Raw genomic sequence first — 18,045 nt, forward strand, 5'->3', positions numbered from 1 at the left:
CCTAGCATGAGCATGTACAGGTGTGCTTCTAGCTGCTAGGACCTACAGGACAACCTGAAGCACGGGAGATCACATGACTCCAGATGTCCTCAGGACGTGTCTTTGTCCCAAAATGTGACAATGCAGGGATGCTTGACTGAGCTGTTACATCTGTGTGGTTCAACTGTCAGGAGATAAAAATCTCACACAATTCCAGCTGTCTTCTCAGGAGAGGACCTACAAGGACACCCAAACCCACTATCTGTGCAAGCTGACCCAGAGCAACCAGGGCCTCCCCACTGCTCTGCCACTGTCGCAGCATTACAGGCAGGGTGTGGGATCTGGGCCAGGTTAGGAACACTTTATTTCTAAGCAGAAGAAAGATCTCGGTGGCCTTCGAGCTCCCCTCACACTGCTTTAGCACTGCTGACACTTCAGGCACGTGAAAAGAGGTCCATGACTCCAGACTGCAGACAATCAAGCCACAAAGAGGACCCAGGAGCTCAAGTTTTCCCTGTTAATAAAAGGACTGTTTGTCCTTTCTTGAAAGCGAAGTGTTATCTAGGGATTATCTCAGCTGTTTACTGCAGGGCACTGGCCAATTGATCTCTAAAAGAACCGTGTTACTGCCTGTGGGGAAGTCGAGGAAACAGCCTTGCTCTGGAGCATTCTTTAACCAGTCAGGCACTGAGGAAACGCTTATTCTCCTATGTGCAGCCCAGATCCAAACCCACTCAGGCAATTTGAAGCTGCTCTCTTGCTATTCCAGACCTTTGGATCTGCCTCCAGCTGAAGAAAAAGAAGGAAAGCTATGTCTCTGGTCCAAGCTGATGTGGGTTGTAGGACAGCATCACAGGCAGCAGGCCTCTCCCTCAACATACACAATTCTGGCCTCTCCAGCAGAATTCCCTCCAGCCTTTTCTACAGGGGATGTCAACATCAGGAGGCCTCATGTCACCAGGTATTTTGTGTGAACTCTTTGGAAAGAAAGACATTTTTGAAACTGCAGTTAAATCTTCAGCAGTTGAGAAAATGGAAGGGGAACAAAAATCCCCAAACCAAAAAGAATCAAACAAAACTCCAGCAAACTGTCTCTGCAGAGCTCTGCTGCATCCACCTAAGCCCTGAGAGCACCCGAGCCAGAGCAGACAGCCCTGGGCAAGATGGGAGGTGGGAGAGATTGTCCCAGCAGTCCTTCTGACCTGCAACATCTCTGTGCTCACTGGCTCTGGGGGCAGACCATTAGCAAGTACCACATCCCTTGGAAATTAAGGGGCTGTGTATAGGGACTTCACTGCCCAACTGAATAAGCCTTCTACCACTTGCCCTGTCCAAGCCATCCACGGGAGTCCAACGTGTGGAAGAGCTCCCCAGCACAGAGTGATCAACTCCCACTTACACATTAGCTTGTGGGTAGCAGACTGCATTTGCTTTTTTGGTGGGGGACTGGTTTGGGACACCAGCCAGAGACATGTCACTGCTTCCCTTTGTCTGACCCCTGCCTCTCCAACTTCCACTCAAATCCTCCAGAGCCAGGGGTGTTTCTGGAGTGTGATTTCTCTGATGCTTGCAGAGGCAGGGTTGTGCTCACTACAGAAGCATGTCGTGACAGCAACTGGCATCTGCATGGTCTGCTTAACATGCTGCTGCTCCCCTCCCTCCTCTTTGCTTCCCTCCTGCCTCTTAGCAGTCTATCTGATACCACCAAGCATCACATCCCCAGGAAAGGGCACTGTGAGCAGACACGCAGCTCAGTGGCTCAAGAGTGGCACATTCCCACTCTCCCTCCCACCCCTAAAAAGAAAACAGGCACACAGATATTTGCATGGATAATGAAGTACATGGCACCCATGAAGCTAATTTTTTTCCCCTCCTTGTAAACAAATCCCAATTTTCCATTGCTCTTGAATCCGCAGCCCCTGATCATGTTCGGGTCAGCCAATCTTGCGGCGGACACCATGCATGAACTAAGCATCGTCCTCTAGCAGAGGAGTTGAAATCCGGGCCAAGTGCTCTGTGCCTTTGACTTTCAAAACAAACAAATGGAAACCACGGCAAATGGGAAGGAAAGGGGGAAAGGGAACGACCCATGAATCTCTCTGGATTGCACTGAGACAAAGAGAAAATGAAATTCACACAGAGCACACTTTTGCAGGTGATCCAGACACTGTCATGTAAGCAATCAAAGAGATAACCACAACAGAAAGAAAATCAAAGGATAAAAATTTACCCAAAACAACCCCCAAAATGGCATGAGCTAGGACATCTCAGAAATGCTGGGGTTTATCCATTAGGATCACTCACGCTTTCAGCCCCAGTGAAATAAAATCATTACATGACAATTTTCTATTACTTTTTTTCTCCCCCCAAAGTGCAAGCAATCCCAGCAACAGTTTTTAGATCATTTTTCTGGTTTTGTGTTTACCATCCATGCACATAACCCCCAGCATAGCACCACCAGTCACAAGTTCTGATCACATCCTTTTTTCCAACAAAAACAGAACAGGGAAGGGGAAGAGGAAAAAAAAGAGAAAATGGGAGGGAAAAAGCAAAGAAAATAAAGTAACCTGCACAAAACAACCCCCCAAACCAACCCCATTTCCCTTTTTTATTTTTTTAAGACCACAAAAGGAAGCAAATAAGACCCAGAGAATAAAAGCTGAAATAACCAAAAGGAGAAAACAAGAGAGAGATTAGAGGGAGAGGGGAGAATGAACAAAAACCGAACACTAACAACCCAAAATAAAAGAAAAATAAAAACTAACCAGCTGAATTGGGAGTTGAGGGTGAGTTAGCCTGGCTTCCATGGGCTGACACATTGGTAGCCGTGACAGCCGTTTTGGCAGCATAAATATTGGCTTCCTCTTGAAATTTACCTATGTTCTTCTTGTACCGGATTCTCTTATTTCCAAACCAGTTTGATACCTAGAGTGAGTTCAAGAGAAGACAAGGATGTTAAGGTTTCAGCTCTGCCAAGTGCACCTGGGTGAGGAAGGTGGATTAGTTCAGGTTAAGCAGCGCAGATTCTTATTCCCCTCCCATGTGTGCCATAACAAGCCCAGGAAAAGTTATGGGACCCCCTTAGGAGCACTGTGTTTGTGTGGATGTATCTGGTTCTGCTACAGATGGGATGCTCCACAAGAACCACTAGACCCACCCCACAAAAAATCTAAGATGGATTCAAAAAAACATGACAAAGTCAAATGGCCACGAAATTGCACAATTTGAGAATAGGTGTGTGTCATTTTTGTTTGCCTCCTCCACAGTATCCCTTTGATGGGACGGATGCCCTGATTACCAGCATGGCTTTGAGGGAGAACAGAGAACTGACTGGCTGACAGTATCACTGAAGCTCTCTTTTGATCCATCTGAGGGGAATCAGGGCATAAAGCCAGAAGTGGATGCTCTTCGTCTGGCTGAGCTTGGCTATGCCAAGTTTAGTATGAGCCACTGCATGAACCAGGAACTTCAGGGGAAGGATGGAGAGGGAGCACAGGACTTGTCCTAAAACCTAACTTTGGTCCTAGGAAAGAAGGGTGTACCTTGGGAAGGAGTGGGAGATGTTTCCACTGTGTTTGCCCAGAGACATGCTGATGATATTGTTCACTTGTGGGCACTGTCTCACACTGAACTGTTTCAGAGAAGACATGGGAAAGACTCAACCCTACAGCTTGGGAAGCAACTCTCAGCTTCTTCTTCATCAACACTTGAACACAGAGAATCAGGATAATGTCTCCCTATGTGCAGGTCTCTGAGCAGAAGACAACTTCCAGCCACTACTGACTTTGTTTGAGAGAGCTTATCAGGATAAAGGGACAATAAGGCAAATGAGGAGGATGCTGCAACTCTCCAGAAAAGCTCCAACACTCCTAGAATTTCTCGGAGATGCAATCTTGAGCTAGCAATACCAACTCCTTTAGTGAGATTCCAAGGACATTCTCCCTTTGCTTGCTGGTGAGCAAGTACATCAGTGCTCCCTCTTTCAAATAAACTGAGCAAACACCAAAGACACAGAAAACAATGATGGATGTTCATCCTTTGAGCCCACAATATTTTCCTTATCTTAGGGAAATTGCTTGGGCTTGGGTGTTGATAACTGAAACCCGTAAGCTTTTATTCCTGTGATGCTTTCTATCTGCAGTGCTATTAAGAGTATTCAGCAGTTTCCACACAGAAGTGGAATCCACCAATTTAATGGCTACTGAGCTCCAATCCTGCAGAGCAGGAAGAAGAAAATACAACCTGCAGAGACTCAGATCAGCACCCAACCCACATCTGGAAGCAAACATTTTGATAGCACCAGGAGCTGGTGCTGTTGGCAAGGAGCGCCATTCCACCTCTTGGTCCAGCTTTCTCACTAATGACAATGTGCTTCTTCATGATCTTTCCACATGGATATCTATCTCCCTATGACTCCTTTTCTGGCTTCAAATCCTGGGTGAACTCTGAGCACCATAGGGCAGGAGGTTGGAATATACAGCCACCACAACCTATCTGCATTTTAGAATTTGTGAATAACCTGCCTAATCTGGTCAGACTCTGAGTTCATATCAACTCTGCTCATGACTTGCACATATTCATGTGACCCATGTTCCCACTTAGTCTCAGCAAAACCAGACCTGGATGTGTTTATTTCTACCTTATTTGGATGAAGAAGGGAGGCAGATCCTGGAGACAGGCACAAAGCAGCCTTGATACAGCACGGTCAAAAACACATCCTAAGTGCAGCATTTCTCCTGGGCATTTTGTCTTTGCGAGGGAGAAGTTGTAAGTGTGGACAGATGAATTAGAAGTGAGAGGGGAAGCATCAGGACAGCTGGAGCTTTACTTAAACCAGTATGTGCTGCCTCTTGTAGGTAAGTCTGGGAAGAAGCAACATTTGGGTCTTCCAGCCCAGGGGAGGCAATCGGAGTCACTCAGCAGGCACTCAACATGGTGACGACACCTACCCTTGGATGCTGCTGCTCCTGCTGAAGGCAGACACGCTCCCACAAGGACACCAGATGCTACTCCTGCCTGCAGTGACGAGCCGGCATGTGCCTGGGGCTGGGAAGCAGCCTAAGACAGGGAATGCCTTGAGAGCCTAGAGGGACCACTAAGCTCATGTGAGGACAAGCCTACCAGAAACCACATGGATTTGCTCTCAATCACACAGCTTGCTCCAAAAAGAAAGGAAATAAAGAAGGGCAGGCCTGAGCAATGTATGGCTGAACACTTCAAGGGCTGACTGCGCTCCTCACAAAACACAGCAGCTCCCAGGTCACAGCTACAAACTCCAAGAGCTATGTGGCTTCCTTGAACATATGGAAATAATTCTTTTTGTCTTTACTGACCACCACATTTTGAGGGATATGCAAGTCAGGGAGATGTCAAGTTCTAGCAGCACAAGGGTAATGACTGAGAGAAACGAGAAATCCCACCCTCACTGAGCACAAACTGTAACAGTTACACCCACACCCTTCCCACCAGGACTTGTCCATTCTGTCTTATCAAGCAAAACCTGCACAACTCTTCCTACTGCTTTTAATCCCTTGAAGAATGGACTTTCAGATCAAACATGCTCTTCTTGCAGGCCAGGCCAGCACTAACTCCTTGAGGAGACTTTGCCTCTCTGGGTGCTGCCACATCATTTCTGTGTTGTCAACACCTTGGCTGCAAACACAGTCATCGCTCCATGGAGTCTTCATACCTCCTAAATCCTCTCTCAGACTTTCTTTTTCCACCCCTGACTTCAATCTGCAAGTGCCATCTGCACTCCCATCCACTCTCACTAACTTGCACTAAACTGATTTAATAATTAAATGCTCAACACTGGACATGGCTGACTTGTCTGAGGTCTGGAATACACTTCACCATGCTGAAGTTTCCCACTAGTACAGGGTTTGAGCTCTCTCACCTGTGAGACTGTGATGCCACACTTCTTGGCTAGCTCTTCTTTGGCTTCCTCACTGGGGTAAGGGTTGCTGAGATGGGAATAGAAATACTCATTCAGGATTTCCGTGGCTTGCTTGTTGAAGTTTCGTCTCTTCCGCCTTCACATGAAGGAAGAATGGGAAATAAAAGGAAAGGAAATGAGCACCAGAGATCCAGAAATGGAATGCAATTTTAGATACTCTTAAATTTTCCACTTTCCTCCCTCCCCCCTCTGCTTCTCTGAGCATGGAGTGCAAGACTCATGGCCAGGAAGCTTCTTATCTGGCCCTTGCTGGTGACTACTTTTTCAGCACCTTCCAAAGAAAGCAAGTCTCCATCTCAAATTTATCACGTATCCTCCAGCTCACAGAAGAGTCTGCAAACTGGCATCCAGCTCCGCCACCTGGGAAGGTGACTCCTGACACCTGGCTGTCGTGGTGAAAGACATCAGTGCTACTCTGCAAAGCCCCATGCTGAAGAAGCAGAGCTGGATATATCCTTGGGGAATTCTGTTCCATTTACACCTAGGCATTATTATTATTACCTGTCTGCCATCTCTTTCCTTGTACCCCTGGTGTAGCTGCCTCTCCTCCCCATTGCAAGCTACAGCCCAAGCCGCAGTCTGCACCTAACCAGCTTGGCAAATGAAATAATTTTATAGCAAATTGAAGATCTGGGACAATAAAAACAGTGGGAAAAGAATGGGAATCTAGGGGGGACAGGATGGCCTGGAGGATAAACCTTCATCCCTAACTGAAGTGCAGGGATGAAGGTTTTCAGCACAGAGGTTTGCTGCAATATGCCACAGAATTTCCTTCTGCCACAGCAAAACCAGGACGTGCAATTCTCAAGGTACAGTTGGGAGCCTCCCTGAGACAGAGGCTGGATGGCTTGAATTGCAGTCCCCTCGCCTGCTGAGCCACAGACAACTGAGGGATAAGGAAGTCAAAAAAACCCTCCAGCTCAAGACTGAGACACGTGGCCCTTCAGCTGGCCCTCAATTTACTCCAGAACCAACAAACCTCCCAGACCCAAACAATACTGCATGGTGGGTGGGCAGAAAGGTTTGGTGGGACAGACTCACCGCGCGTCCAGAAATCGTGAGCGCAGGATCATGACAGCTTCACACGTGCTCTGCTTCAGCTGCATCTGGATGGAGCTGAACTTGCGGTGGATGATGCTCACCATCCGCTCGATCTCCTTGGGCGAGATGGGCCGGGTCCGGCTCTGCTCGCGCAGCAGGTTCATCACGTGGGTGGTGAACTCATTGCACGCCTGGGATGGCAAGAAAAGCAAAAGAAACCCCAGGATGGGAAGGTCATTCGATGGTGTCAAGGACAGGACAGAGGCAGCGTGGCTATGGAAGGAGATGTGAGTGGAGGCCTCACTGGCTGGGGCTTTTCAGAGCAGCCTCAGAGCAAGAATGTGCCGGTGCTCAGGGGAGAGAGAAATTTCTCTGATCTGCCAAGCACTGGGCATGAGAGACTCCCAACAAACATGCTGGGAAAGGCAGGAGCCAATTTCTTTGCTCCCAGGGGGATCATGGATGGAGCTGGGGCAAGTGAAGCCCTACGATTCATGTAAAGCATGAAGAAGTCCCAGCCGCTGTTTTTCTGATTGGAACTGGAGGAGCTATAGATTTATCTGAAGAGGACCATGAACCTTTTGACCCACTGCCCCTTCCCTTACAGCCTGACCATGTGTCCTGCAGAGCCCCAGCCCCTTGTGCTTCACAGGAGCAGCTCTCCAAGAGACACGGCCCTGCTCCATGCTCTTGGCACACCAGGTAAGAAGTAAATAACGGTAATAATTAAAGCCTGAATGAGGCAGGAGCCCTGACAAATAAGGGCAAGCAGGTAACAATCCCAATTAGTTTGCTGCTGGCACAGCACTGTCTAGCTGCTCCTGCTGTCCCCATGCTGTGCTGTGAGGACAGTTCAGCAAGAGGAGCCAGGGGACAAGGAAGGGATTTTGAGGCCAGCTGAAGGCCACTTCACTGCCCTCTCCTTCATCCCCATGAGCACCTCATTGGCATGACGGGATCCTCTGACTCCCAGAAGCAAGCCCCAAAAACCAGGTTGAGAGCAGCACTTGGACAGTGATGGCTGAAGAAGCCTTTGATGCTCCTGGGATGTGGGTGGCTGCTCTGGGGACAGCATCCCAAGTTCCCACCCCATGATGGGGAAAAGGGGCTGGCAGGGGAAAGAAACACTGGATTTGTGGACTGGTGACATGGGCATGACTTGCTATGTCTTACCCCACCCTTCCAAGCTGAATTCCCACCACAGCTCAGACCCAACAAGGAGACATCCCCAAGGCCAGCAGAACCCCTCCAGCTGCCTATCCCCAGCTCCAGCTGCTGACTCCCATTTCCCAGGGCGAGTGCCAGCTATGAGAGCCCTCAACTGGATATCTCTTTGCTCCCAGACACCCCAGAAATTTCAGATCATCTCCTCTTGGCATGAAATAAAGAGCATTAAAGGCAAAATCACCACTGAGTGCTGTGCTGACCCAGCAGCAGCCAGACTGAGAAGCTGAGCTCCCAAAAGTAGGATTGGAGAGAGTGGGATGGAGGTGGAAAAACCCTGAGCCCTGGTCTTGCAGGACTGTGGGTAATGGTACCAGAGATGTGGACCAGCACAGCCGCTTGCAAAGCAACTCAGTGGCAAAGCCAAACTCTGTCAGTGGGTTGTGAGAAGGAAAGATGTGACCCGTCCCACGCTCTGGGCCTGGTTAAAAGGCTTCTCTCACCTGGTGTCTCTTTGGGGAGTAAAACAAAGCAAAAACAGAATCAGAACATCGAACAAACAAAACTCCTGCCTAAGGAGAGGAAGAACCAGAAGGTCCTTCCCTGAAGCCTGTCCCTGTCTGTGCCAAGGGTCTCTCCTTGGACTTGGGTAGCAGAGGACATGAGGTCTCTCTACCCCTATTCAGCCTGGGGCCTGAAAGAGCCCTGAAGTGCTCTCCACTCCCATCCATGTGAGATGGCTGAGGCTCCTCCCTGCCTCCAGGGAGTGACAGCAAGGGCTGAGGAGAGCCATCAAAAGTCATCCTTCCAATCAGCCCTCTGCCTGCTCCCTGCCTCCTCTAAGGCTCTGCCAAAAGGCCTTTCATGGCATTACTGTGCTTGGCTGCTCCAACTCCAGAGCCCTGCCTGGCCACCCTGACTCCAGCCTGAACCCAGGGGCTCCCTTCCCTCTGCTTGGCCAGTGTGGCTATGGAGGTGAGACATCCCCCAGCCGCACCACACATCCAGTTAGCCAGGTAAAATCGAGGCTTTTACTGGCTCTAAACCAGAGACCTGAAAGCGTGCCTGGCCCCTGGCAGTGGAGCCTGTCCTGCACCCAAGGAGGTGATGCTTTCTTGCTCACATCCATAAACCCTAACCTTGGGGTAGAAACCACAAGCACAAGGTGCACGGTGGCCAAGAGAGGTCTGCAAAACATCTGGAAGCACTTGAAAGGAACTGGTTTTGAGTGTTGACCTGCAAAGCTCTTCAAGGAATTGTCAGTGTTACCAACAGCTGTGTTTATGACCCAAGTAGTTTTTCTCTTTTAAGAGCAATTTACTGCAAGGAAAAAGATTTTTTTTTTCCTGGAAAAAGAGCTTTTCAAGCAGAAAATACATTCAAGGAAGATTTTGATTCAAGTCTTGCTTGGAAAGCTATCATCACTGAGGCCAGCACATCAGAGAGGCCTCCTCCTTCATAGGGCCAATTTTGGGCAAGATATCAAGGAAGGAGTGGAAAGTGAAAATCCAAGGGGCAACTCATGCTGAGCCTATTCTCACGTCACATCCCAGCATAAACCCCCAACCCTCTCAACCCTAAAAGAGCATGTTATCGCTCCAATACCCAGTCGCATTTGCCCACACACTCCTAACAACAGATGTCAGCAGTGATCCAGGCTGTGCAGATCCACGCCACCATGCCGCACGGAGTGGCAGCTCTCCCCCTCTGGCTGCTGCTCCCACCACACCACGAGCACCGCCCCTCTGCCACGAAGGAGCCTGTTACCTGCTCGTACTTCTCCAGCTCCGTGTGGTAGATCTGTCGGATCTGGGAGAGTTTGGCTCTGTAGTCAGAGTGCTCCACTGAGTTGTCGGAGCCAGCTCCTCCGGATGCGGCAGCGGCGGCAGCAGCAGCGGCCGAGCCCCCTCCTTTTTCGGGGCCTGCCACCCCTTCGGCCAGCAGCATGTTGTCTAACCTCATCAGCTGGGGGTCCGTGGGCTCCTCCTCCTGCGCCCCCCGGATGCTCAGCACTGCAGGAGACACAATGGGCAGAGGAAAGCCTGAGTCACAGCCAGGGCTTAACTCAGGGAAGCTCATCCCAAGTTGGACTGACCCCATCAGCAGGGGTTTTCTTCCTTCCCAACAGGTCCCCCAACAGGCAGTCTGCATCCTGATGCTCCAAGTACTCATCACCAAGCGCAGTTACTTGGCTTCCAGGGGCACTCCAGCTCCCTGCTCCTCTCCCTACCTCTTCCCCTCCTTCCCACAGGACAGAAGTACGGCAGAACTGGCAGCGAGCTCACCACACAACTAACCCAGAAAGCCACACTTTCTGCTCAGACAAGCAGCAAAACTCCTAGCAGCAGCAACGAAAAAATCCCAATAAATGTACCCATTCTTGCTGCCAGAAGCGATAGGGACCATATCCCAACTCAAGCACGAGATGGGAAGTTGGAAGTCTCTAGCCCTGATCTCATCTTGCTCAGGGGTCCTCTCATGTCACCCAACATGTCATTTACATCAACCCCAGATGGCAGAGAAAGACACACAGAGCCCAGGGCAACTGTGCCTTGGTTTCCACATCTTGAAATACGGACAAGGGAGAGGGCTTGAAGTCCATGCTTTAAGCCACACACTGGGAACACATGCAAAAAAATGTATAAAATAAATTTTATTATTGGAAAAAATGCCTTTTCTTTAAGAATCCAGTCGTTCCACTGATGTCTAAACCATGCTGAGAAAAGGAGCAACAATAAATTAATCCTCCCAGAGTGATTTTTCAAAAAGAGAATCTTCCTCCCATCTTTGTGCTCCCTGCTTAAATAACCACTCCAAGTAGAAGTTCTCCTGTGAGGGCTTTCCTGGAAAAACAACATGGGAGCATCCCAACTGCTTGGGATGTCCCATGCGTGAAAAATGGAGGTGCCCTATGTGCTCCCGCCATGGACTGTGTTCAAACATGGACCGATAACGTCAAACTTCCACATGCACACACGCGCAGCCGCATAATAAATGACATAAAATAAATCCTTGATGAGTGAATAAAAAAGGCATTTCCTAAGGGAAAACAGTTGTATTTCCCCATCTCATTTGGTACAGGAGCTCTGGGCACACGCTCCTTGCACATCCAGAGCTGGGAAATGCTACGTGGATTTTGATAAAGTTGTCCCCACTGACATCTGAGATGAATTTGACCCCCACCCCAATCCGCAGCACAAACAAGAGCAAGTGATTATTCCTGTCACTTAAAATAAAAAAGCAGTGGAAGATCAGTTTGCAACAAGAAATAAAATCAGAGCAGCTAAAAAATCCCAGCAACCAGCAAGTATGGTCTTCCCCACTCTGCAGTAAGTTAAAGATACAGCTATTATCAGTATAAAAGTGAAGTAAAAGACCCTGTTGAGAGGTTCGGTTAAGACTAAAAAGAGCTTTTTTAAAAAGCCTCAAAACCTACTGAAATTACTATTTTCAGGACATTTAATTCATTCATTTTATTTTATTCATACATTTGGATCATTTATTCATTCATGAATTTATTGATAATTTTGTGATGAAAATATGCACCGTCAACAAAGGTGGGAAGGTGGGCAGAAAAAAGCCCAAAACCAGTAAAACTGGAACTAACAATAAGTAATTCCACACTAGGGAGGATCATTTATATATGGAGGAATGAGGGCAGAGTGCCAAATTTGAAGCTGAGCCCTCAGGAGATAGGACCAGCATTGTCTCCCACCACAGGAGGCTTCCCGTGGCACCCAGCCACGGTAAATAGATACAAGGGGAGAGGACAGATTTCATCACAAAATTGGTTTGGGGTCTATGGTCCATAAACTGAAATATGAGGCAAAAGTAGCCAAATTCCTTAAAAAGAGAAGAGGAAAGTTGATAGGCTGCAGCAGGGAGAGAGACTTGCCATGAAAATAAAGAGAATAAATTTCTATTCTTCCAGTACAAAAAAAAAAAAAAAAAATCAGTCAAATAAAGCACATCAAAAGCCCAAATACAAAAGGAAAGCAACACAGGTTAAAAAAAAATATATTAAAAAACACCTCAAATAAACAAATCAAAAGCAGAGTTGCCAAAACAGGCACATCTGGATTTCAAAAGGGAAATATTTTTAGATTAAAAATCTCAGGAATCATTGACCTGACAGGTAAGCACGAGTGATTAATTAGTTTATGTTTAGAGAACTGCTTCCTGATGAAAAGTGCTGTATATTCCCGGGAGCTTTATTCCTCTGCCACACGCACAGACCAGCACCCGCTGGGTGGGTGCATTCCCAGCATCTGATGGAGGGATGTGTCTCCCACTGCCCAGCCAGGGACTGTGCAGAGCAAGCCTGGGCTTGGCTGTTCACTCAGAATAAGGCATGGGAGTAAATAAATGGAAAGGCCAATGTGTCTAAGAAGGACTGATGCTGCTGATTTATCCCTGAAAGGTTGTGCTCAGCTGAGGAGAAGACAGAATGATTATTTCAAAGCTCCTTTTTTATCTTCCCAGTGCTGGACCCAGCTCCAACACACCTCCTGCCAGCATGCCTGGGATGTTGGGCTCCTCGGCAGCTCCGACCCTCCAAACTGCCCCGTGATGGGACGAGGCTCTGCTGGCTGGGAGGTTTGGGATGAGCTGGAACAGACAGCACCCAACCTGTAGTGCCTGGGCAGCCGATGGCAAAAGAACCCTGCTCTCCCACCAAATTAGAACAGAATAAACGAAGCAAAATGATCCTCAGTGGTCCAAGGGGCTACAGGCATGTAGGCATCCAGGCATCCCCAGGACCCCCCACTTGCTGCTCTTGATTAAAGATGGGAGAAAAAGGAAGAAGAAAAAGAAAGATAGCGACTGGCAGCCGGGGGGAGGAAAATTCCCGCAAGACTTTCTGTCCTTGGCTGCTTTCCTGCTGGCTCGGCAGCCTCTGGAGCCGTGGCGCCTGCCACTAGATGGTGCTCAGCCCTCGCCTTGGTCCCCTGCTGACCAAAACACGTTTTTGTATGTAAATATATATACATGCCAAAAAACAAAACAAAACAAAAAAGATTTTTTTAAAACCATTATCTACATACGGGTTCATTTTAAAAGCAAAGTCAAGGCACGTGCCCTGTCTCCGCTTGTACTGCCCAGCTGGTCACGGAGCGGCTCCGACACGTGCAGCTATCACAGGGTCTCACCATCTCCGATGGCAGCAGTGGCGGCAGCTGGGATCATGGAGCCACCAGCCTGCAGTCCAGTCCTAGTTGCCACCAGGGTCACAGAGACCCATTCCAGCAGCTGGAAAATGCCTCCCAGCTCGCATACTTGCTTCTTCTCCCTCCTGAGGAAGGGATCACAGCCACAGGGTTCAGATGACATGGACACATCCCAGGCCTGGGCTGGCTCAGTGGTGCGGCTGCAGTGCAGGACATGGGAAGTGGTGCCAGTACTGACCTCAGAGAAGCAGGTGAGAAGACAAAGCCAAAAACAGCTCCTCAGCTCCTTGCCTGCTTGCCCTGCAATTCAGGGACACAGGATGGAAAGTGCATTGAGCCACCAAAGCTTCCAGATGCTCCAAGATGCTTCCCACTAACATCTCCAAGGAGCACCTGCAAAGCAGCCAGCTCCATGCTCATGTGAGATGTGCACCCCACATGTCCCCACACCTTGGCACCTGTGCCTGGTGTCCCCTCAGGTCATGAAATCTGAGGTATATCCAGTGTGGGGGGCACAGGGCAGGAGAAAGCGCCCTTGCCAGACACCTTTGGAACAGACACCATTCTAGGGATGGCCTGGGGCTGTGAAGATTCCTAAGAAATCCACAAAGGAGGGTACCAGACTCCTCTGGTGTTCCACACCACCATCCCCACCTTATTTACTCCATTTTCCTGCAAGCATTTTTCCAAAAGAATCGGAAAAGCATAGGGGCTGAGTACACAGTCATAACTCTTCTCCAAGGCCATGCCAAAATACTTCCACTTAGCAACTCTTTCCTCCAAACTAGAGGTGTGCAGGCAACACAGACAGAACTACACCACGAAGGCAATCAGGCATGCTGGGGGTGATGGCAGAAGCTTAGCAGGAGACTGTGGCTCAGCAGTGACAACAGCAAAGGACCTTCAAGCTCCATCTTTCTTCTAGAAAGGGCAATTTATCCTACCGTGGTCAGTGTCCTCAAGCTGAGGAGATGTGGGAAGCAGGGGGCTGTCCAAGCCAGACTCCCAGCATGGGATATACCCCCTCACAAGAGGATACAGGGTGTGGCGGTAAGACACGACGCCAACCCAGGTTGTGCCAATGAAGGAATGGGTCCCCCAGAGCCAGCGCAGCTCTTTCTCTGCTGACTTCAGCAGTCAAAAGTGCGATCCTGTGGAATTTCTGTGACTGCCTGGTTAAGATCCCCTCTGATGACATGAGCTGGCAGTTCCTCTGCAGCCCCATTTGCTGACACTACCAGCCAAGCGCTGGAACCAGTGGCTGGGCATTTAAACAAACCCACCCTAACAAAGAAACCTGCTGGGTGGTTTTAATGAGTTCAGGAGGAGCGCTTGCCCTCCCGCCCAAGCTTGGCTGCTTCTGGATGGGTTTTTTCATGGTTGTTTCTGCCCATTCCCAACTTGTTAAATTGCCTTTCCAGGGGGACAGTTTAAAGGAGAAGGAGATTTCAAGTAAATGATTGCAACTTATCTAAAATAATGTGCTACTTAGCATTGGAGACAAGCATCCTGGCAGGCAGAAATGGGAAGCAGTGCTGGAGCAGATGGGAGTAATTACGTTGTGATTTTTAGAAGGGTTTTCTTTCCTGCCTCCACTGTGCCTAAGATGTACTGGGAGGGGGGAACAACCCACCCAACAATGGAGTTTCAGGAGAGGCAGACAGACAATTCCTCTGTCAGGCTGTAAGGGGGCCTTTGGTATGACTTTCTCATGGAGAAACCAGAGATGTCCACCACTGGCGGAGCACTTCTGGCTGCTCGCTCTGTCCTCTCGCATGGCCTTAAGTGGGTGAGATGCCTCCTTCCCCACCAAGGCACTCATCTTCCCCAACAACACCCAACCCAGACACCAAAGTGTAGCTCAAATCCTTTCCTGGGACAGAGGCTGCCCGTGAGGGTGGTAAAGACACGACATGGCAGTTTCTCCCTGGGACTCCCAAAACGCCTCCACACACCCATGCAGTGTACAGCTTGGCTTTGAAACACACCTGGACATCAGCTCTCTTCCAGCCTCTTGCGATTTAGGATTGGCAACATTTGCCTGGGGAGACCCAGCTTCAGGAGTCACACAAGCTCACTGGAAAACGTTGTTTTCTTTGAACGTATTTTTTTACAGCTCCAGGTCTAAACAACAGCCAACAAATACAGGGACAGTGCAATGCCAGCAAATGCCCCTCCTAACAAAACCAGTAACTAATCACCTTATTTTAAGCCTATCTCAATATTCCCTGGAGCCTGAGACTACATTTGTGAAGGTTGAGGATCAAAAGCACTGAGCTTGGGACAAGAATACTCCCACGTGCCTCATGTTTGAGGAAAATTGTGGATACAAATATGCTGCTAGCAAGAATTTCTCTTGCTTCTTTCCAGTCCCGTGAGATATTTTTCTCTCTCACGGAAGAGATTAGTAGAGTTCTATAAGCTATGAAACACCTGCAGCCTTGCAAAGCCTTGTTTACGGTACAGTAGAAAAATATTTTGACAATGGATGTTTTAGGATTTTAGCCAATCACCCCAAGGGGTGGCTGATCCCTTGACCAATTAGACTATGAAGAAAAAAGTCTATAAAAGAGTTTGTAAAATAATTAAATAAATCAATCTTGCTGCTCAATTCCTGCCTGCTGGATCTCTCCTCTCCTCCCTACTACTGCAGGATACCATGATAGACAATTACACATTCAGGGACTGCATCTTCCTCATACTTGTATGTGTAGTTGCAAACCAAGTCAGGAGAACTGGGTTTTGCTTCCTTGGCTGATCCATGATGCCATAGGCTTGCATTGCTCTTCCCAAACTTTCTCTGTGCAGGTAAGTCCCCAGACTACATGCACTTACCTAAACTCTTGGGTTTTCTCCTATCCCAGTGTATTTGCAGCCTACTTTCTTCTGAAACACAACAAGGAAAATCCAGTGTCTTGGATCTTACCACAGAATCCTGGAATGGTTTAGGTTGGAAGAGATCTTTAAGATACCTCATTCCAACCCCCTGCTATGGGCAGGGACACCTTCCACTATCCACTATTGGCCATGTCCAACCCGGCCTTGAACACTTCCAGGGATGGAGCAGCCACAGATTCTCTGGGCCATCTGCCAGGGCCTCAGCACCCTCACAGTCCTCTCTTTAAACACAAAGTTGCCTTCAATATCCAATGCTCAGAAGAAACAAACTCTCAGAGCTTTGTGGAGGTTACTACAGCACCCCTGGCTGGGTCTTCACACTGCCAGGTCAAAGGTCCACATGATGCAACAGAAATGCCTTCTTGGCAAAGCACACAGTATCCACCTTAAATGGGAATCACAGTCTTCCTAACAAAGGTGGAGCACTTCAGTGTCAAGTAATCACAGGAGTTTTAAACCTTGGTTGAATATATTCACTATGTTTACGCAAAGCCACTGAGAAAATCAACATCAAAATGCAATTACCTATTTCCAACATAAACAGAAGCTGGAATTTCTAAATACACAGACACACGCCCTTCCAGGGAGCAGCAATTAAGAGAAGTTCATGGTTTTTTCTTACAATTGACATTAAAGTTCCCCTCCTCACTTCAACCTTTCCAAAACTTACAAATGGATGAACAGATTTTTGCTCAGATTTTCCAAAACAGGCTGCCATGAGATGAAGCATGGAAAAATTCAGCTGGCAAAATGGCTTTTTGTGCATCTACTTTTTTATTTATTTCCCAGCAAAAGGAGGAACTGTGTGAAACCAGTGGGCCATTTCTGCCACCAATTTTCACTGTCTAAAGCCATAAAACAAACCAAAAATCCCAGCAACAAATCAAGAGAGAGGCTTGTACCCATAAGCACTGCAAAGACACCCTGGATCATTGTAAATCCACCTCCTCCCCCAACACAGGAGTGTCCTTCAGGGCTCTTTGGAAACAAAGCAGAGAGATGCTTTTAAAGGTGGAGAAACATTCCTGTAGTCCATAAGACTGTGTTAAGATACTCCCACAGAGAGGAGCAACAGGTCACATCAGTTCAGAGTAATGGTCCATGTAGCCCTAGAGGTCAGCTCCAGCCATGGCCAACAAGCCCAACTGGAGACCCAACCAAGGCCATGACCAACAACAGAAGCATCGGATGCTCAGGTCAGCAGCACTTCCCCCAGATCCCTCCTACCCATCACCAGTTTGGAAACTTGCATCACAACTCAAATTCAGATCAATCAAAAATGCTTCCCGAATCAAAAATGAAATCGCCTCCCACTTCATTTTATCAATTTCCTCTCTCCCTCTCTCTCTCTCTTTCTTGTTTAAATAAAAATCTGGGTAATTTCAAACGAATTAAACTGCTTTAAAAAGATAACTTTGAAAAATAATAACTTCCCATTTTCTGGGGTGGAAGTGTCCAAATTATCTGATGAATCCAACACAAATTAAAAAAAAAAAAGGCTGCATTTCCCTCAAACCTTAACTTTGGGGTGTAGAAAACAGGAGAAGGGAATTTATCACATGCCAAAAAGTTTCTCAGCTCCCAGCAGCAGCTCTCCATCACTTCAGGAGGATGCAGCTTGGATGTGCCACAGAAGCTGCAGAAGAGAGACACTTATTACATAGTACTGGCAAAGAGTCTGCACCAGTTTTCTCCTAACCCAAATGCCAAATGAGCTGCCATAGTGAGTGAGGATCTGGCAGCAAAACGATCAGAAGATCTGGAAAATTATTACTGACATATTCTGTGGAAAAAATATCCCCCCCAAACTGGACAATGATCTCAAATAGCTGAAAAAAA

At 48.1% G+C, this 18,045-nt stretch overlaps 1 protein-coding gene across 2 annotated transcripts in view; it reads right to left on the minus strand.

Moving 5' to 3' along the window:
• Positions 1-18,045, minus strand: part of PBX1 (PBX homeobox 1) — a 126,935-nt gene that overhangs the window by 14,715 nt on the left and 94,175 nt on the right. For both annotated transcript variants that reach the window (XM_039555714.1, XM_039555715.1), the window contains exons 3-6: positions 9,908-10,152; positions 6,977-7,167; positions 5,876-6,011; positions 2,745-2,904 (exon numbers count right to left, since the gene is read on the minus strand). In XM_039555714.1, coding sequence (XP_039411648.1) covers positions 2,745-2,904; positions 5,876-6,011; positions 6,977-7,167; positions 9,908-10,152 — 732 coding nt within the window. The remainder of the gene's footprint in view (positions 1-2,744; positions 2,905-5,875; positions 6,012-6,976; positions 7,168-9,907; positions 10,153-18,045) is intronic.

Source organism: Corvus cornix, chromosome 8, assembly GCF_000738735.6.
Source record: "Corvus cornix cornix isolate S_Up_H32 chromosome 8, ASM73873v5, whole genome shotgun sequence".
Classification (NCBI taxonomy): Eukaryota; Metazoa; Chordata; class Aves; order Passeriformes; family Corvidae; genus Corvus; species Corvus cornix.